The 3,980-nt window shown below is 52.9% G+C and overlaps 1 protein-coding gene across 1 annotated transcript in view; it reads right to left on the bottom strand.

Annotated features, from left to right (window-relative positions):
• The window catches only part of CAPNS1 (calpain small subunit 1), a gene marked incomplete in the record, with an annotated part of 9,274 nt that extends 8,268 nt beyond the window's left edge, over positions 1 to 1,006 (bottom strand). The window contains 2 exon segments of the mRNA XM_006171687.3: positions 1 to 125; positions 926 to 1,006. Of these exon segments, the coding sequence (XP_006171749.2) occupies positions 1 to 108 (108 nt within the window).
• Between the last annotated feature and the right edge of the window lie 2,974 nt (positions 1,007 to 3,980).

Genomic DNA, 3,980 nt, shown 5'->3' with positions numbered 1-3,980 from the left:
CCCGCTGATTAAGCCCCCAAGCACATTCCCTAGGCCTCCGCCCAGGCCCCCGCCTCCCCCGCCGCCGCCGCCGCCGCCGCCTTTCAAGAACGAGTTAACCAGGAACATGGCTGCGACTGCGACTCCTAGGGGGGAAGAAGGGGTCCGATGACTACTTCGCCCCAAGCCCGCCCTCCTTCCCAAAAGTACGCGTTTCCGGCATCTGGACGTAGGGAGGAATCTGAGACCTGTGGGTGGGGGCCAGTCCTCGGGCTGGGTGTCTGGGCATCTGACAGAGGGTAGTCCTCGGAGGGGTGGGATAGGAACTGAGATCAGCTTTGAGGGAGCCTGGATTGGGTGCACGCACAGGCGTCTTTAAGGTCAAGGTGCAGGGCTGGTAGGGTTCTGCAGATGGGGGGGGAGGGCAAACTCGTGTAAGGCATGCCCGACGTGCCCGGGAGAACGAATTCGAGATCCTCCAGAGCCACAAAACTGAAAGTTGGAGTCCTCCCCTAGGAGGTGATCCGAGGTGCGGATCAAAGATCTTTGCCTGAAGGCCTCTTGGGCGGGGTTTAGGAAATCCTGAATGTGAACCTTTAGGTACTCCCAGCGGCGGGATTGCTGTGTTAACGCTGGGTCTGTGGGCTGTGGTCAGAATCGTGGCTGTGGGCCCCAGGGTCAGGATAACGGGGGTCCTCATTAGAATTGGGAGCACGGATCTGGGATCGTGGTTCCAGGCAATCCAAGGGATAATTTACAAGTTACCTCTCAATTTTACGGGCTTGTATTCGCGATCATGAGCTGAGAGGATGGGGAGATCCCTGGGTCAGGATTACAGGGATCAGACAGGTCTAGGGGTTCGAATCTGAGGTCATGGTCTCAGGAACCTCTGAGGCCGCGACTTTGGGGTTTTGCCGAGTCTGGGGGACGTCAAGGCGGAGATTACCGGAGTCCGGGTCGGGAGCTCACCACTTCACTTACAGGTCCGGGGGTCCGGCTGTCGGTTTGTCTACGGCTCCTGGGCCTCCCGCTGCGTCCGGCTCCGGAGGGCGGGGTCCGTGACTCAGGCGGCAGCTCTCGGTCACCGTCCGCTGGGTCCTAGAGCCGGCCGTGAGAACTGCGCCTGCGCGCTCCGGCCCCGCCCTACGTAGCGGAGTGCGGGCTCGGTGTCTCTACCTTGTTCCAACGCTGGAGGTTCTAACCCTGCCCTGACTTAATTGGTGTGAGGGCTTCCCAACTGCTTTGTAGCGTGATTGAAGGCGCCTGAGCACTAGAGTTCCGAGGTGACCCCCATTCCAGCTTTGTAATGTGACTTTTCATCCCGAGGCCCGCCAGTTACTGGACATGTTTGTGGCTTAGGGCCACTCAAAGAGACTCAGTACGAGACCTCTCTCCTGGCCTGCATCTGGAGGCCCTCAATTTGTTTAGCTCACAAACCGAGTCAAAGCCCCCTGTGCCTTCACCTCTGCACCCCACACCACCTCTCCACACCATGCTCAGTCATGGGTCACCGGACTCTGTCTTTCCTGCACGGACTCAAAGCGTCATCTCAGTTGGGCCTGTGACTTGAGCTCTCCCAGCAGTGATTTCCTGGTCTGTAAAATGGGAAGACAGGGGTTGCCCCTCCCCACTAGGCCCCTATGTAAATTAAATGATAAATACTTAGTAAATGGCCCATATTAACCTCTGTGTTGGGACCAGCAGATGACCTAATGATTACGTCTCTGGACTCCCATGTAGTCCACTGCCTGTTACAGTCCTGGACCCAGCAGCTTAAAATTCACACCAGGCACATGTGTGTGGGGGTGCCCAAGATTCTGGGAGAATAGAGGAGAAGGGATTGCAGTGTGGTCATTCCCCCGGTTGATTTCTCGCTTTCTGTCTCTCTGTCTCTCTAGCAAGCGCACATTCCCTATAGCAAAAATCCCTCTTAACAAAAACCTTGGGACCAACAAATGGCATAGTCGTTTTTTCACTGGATTCCTACATAGTTCACCGTGGTTTGCGTCCCAGACCCGGCAGCTTAAAACTCCCGCAGGCAGGACCAGCAGTTAGCTTAATGGCTATGTCGCTGAACTCCCATGTAGCCTATCGCGGTTTGAGTCCCGGACCTGGTGGCTTAAACTCATGCCGGGCGCGTGTGTGTGCGTGCCAAAGATCCCAAGAGGAGAATGGAGGAGAAGGGATTGCAGCGTGGCCATCTCCCCTGGGGCGTGATTTCTCGCTTTCTGTCTCTCTGTCTCTCTCTGTCTTTCTGGTGAGCGTCGCGCCCTATAGCAAAAACCTCTCCGGAAAAACAAAACAAAACAAAACTCACGAAGGCGAGTGTGGATGCCCGAGATTCCAAGGAGAGTGGAGGAGAAGGGATTTCAGTGTGGCTACCCCCCCACCCCCCTCCCCCCAACCCGTGATTTCTCACTTTCTGTCTCTCTGTCTGTCAAGAGCATAAGCCCTATAGCAAATAGGAAAAAACAAAAAACAAAAAAATTTCTAAAAAAAATAAAAAGACTGGGCAAATAAACCCAAAAACCTCTGTTTGTGCACGCTGTTTTCAGCCTGGAGCTTGCTTGGATTCCTCAGCTAGTCGCATCTTGCTCACACACAGCACTGAACAAGTAACTGTCAAGCCTTTCAACACTTTACACTTATCAGTTCACTCGTCCTATGGGATGGATGCCATTATCCGCACTTTACAGGTAAGGACACTGACTCCCTCGTCTGTACTCTTAACCCCTGCCCTTACACATCGACTCAGTAATGTAATTAGCGATGACGGTACAATACACAAAACCTTCAGTCGCAGCTAATGTTTCCTGAGGTCTTGCTGGGGCCAGGTAGGGGCAGTTACTACATGAGCCTTGTTTATGAGGATCTAACAGGAGAGAAAATAGAGATTCTGAAAGGCAGGTCACAGAGGGTGGCAGGACCAGGTCTCAACCTGGGCTTGGCTGATGACAAATCTTTTGGCCATGACTAATCCGGATTCCCTTGTTGCCACACCCTGCTCTCAGACTGAGCAACTTCAGTTCTCTGTCTTCTCCCCAGGCTTATTTGCTGCCAGGCCTTGCACGGGTCATGCCCTCTGTCTGGAACATTCCTCCTGCCTTTTTCTATTTTACCTGGTTGGATAGCTTCTCAGGCGTTGGGCGTCAGCTCAGGAGTCACCTCTTCTGGGAAGCCCTCCTCATCGCCGCCCATACTTGAGGCTAGGTGAAGCTTCCGGTTACATGTCCTCAAAACGCCTTGCACTTTCTCAAACACTCAGTGCCAGTTATAATCAAATTGTCGTCTAGTTCTGCCTCCCTGACCTTTTAATCCCGAGCAGCCCCACGTCAAGTTTTGTCTTTACCACTTACTCTATCGTGCATCGCCCCTACGTGCCTGGCTTAACTTCCACCTTAAGGTTATCATCGTCCAAACTGATTTGTCTCTGGTAAGGATGTGTGCTCTCACCAGAGAGAGACAAAGGGAGTGGAGAAAGCACTTCCCAATGGGGAAGATCATGCTGCACTCCCTTCTCCCTCTCCCTCTTTCTGAGATTTTTGGCATGCACTCATATGTCCCTAGTATGGTTCTCAAGATGGCTCCGTCATGGAGCTGGCCCAATTTATTTTTTAAAAATTTGCTATGGAGGCGGAGGGCAGCAGATGGCATGCTGGTTAAGGCGGCTGGATTCTCATGTGACCAACCATGGTTTGAGTCCCAGAGCCTGTGGCTTGCAAATCATGCCAGAATGTGCATACGTGAGGAGAATGGACGAGAAGGGATTATGGTATGACCAACCCAGATAGGGGGTGATTTCTGTTTCCTTTTCCCTGTCTGTCTCTTCTCTGGCAAGTGTATGTACCCTATGGCAAAAAACCTTTAAAAAAAAGAAAAACAGTAGAAAAAATTACTGCAGGGCACATACACTCACGTGTGTGTGTGTGTATGTGTGTGTGTGAGAGAGAGAGAGACAACCCCCAGGGGTGTGGCCATGCCACAATCCCTTCTTCTCCATT

The sequence above is a fragment of the Tupaia chinensis genome, unplaced genomic scaffold (assembly GCF_000334495.1).
Source record: "Tupaia chinensis unplaced genomic scaffold, TupChi_1.0 Scaffold149922_1, whole genome shotgun sequence".
Classification (NCBI taxonomy): Eukaryota; Metazoa; Chordata; class Mammalia; order Scandentia; family Tupaiidae; genus Tupaia; species Tupaia belangeri.
The sequence above is the reverse complement of the archived record's forward strand: the minus strand, read 5'-3'. Positions and strand labels throughout refer to the sequence as shown.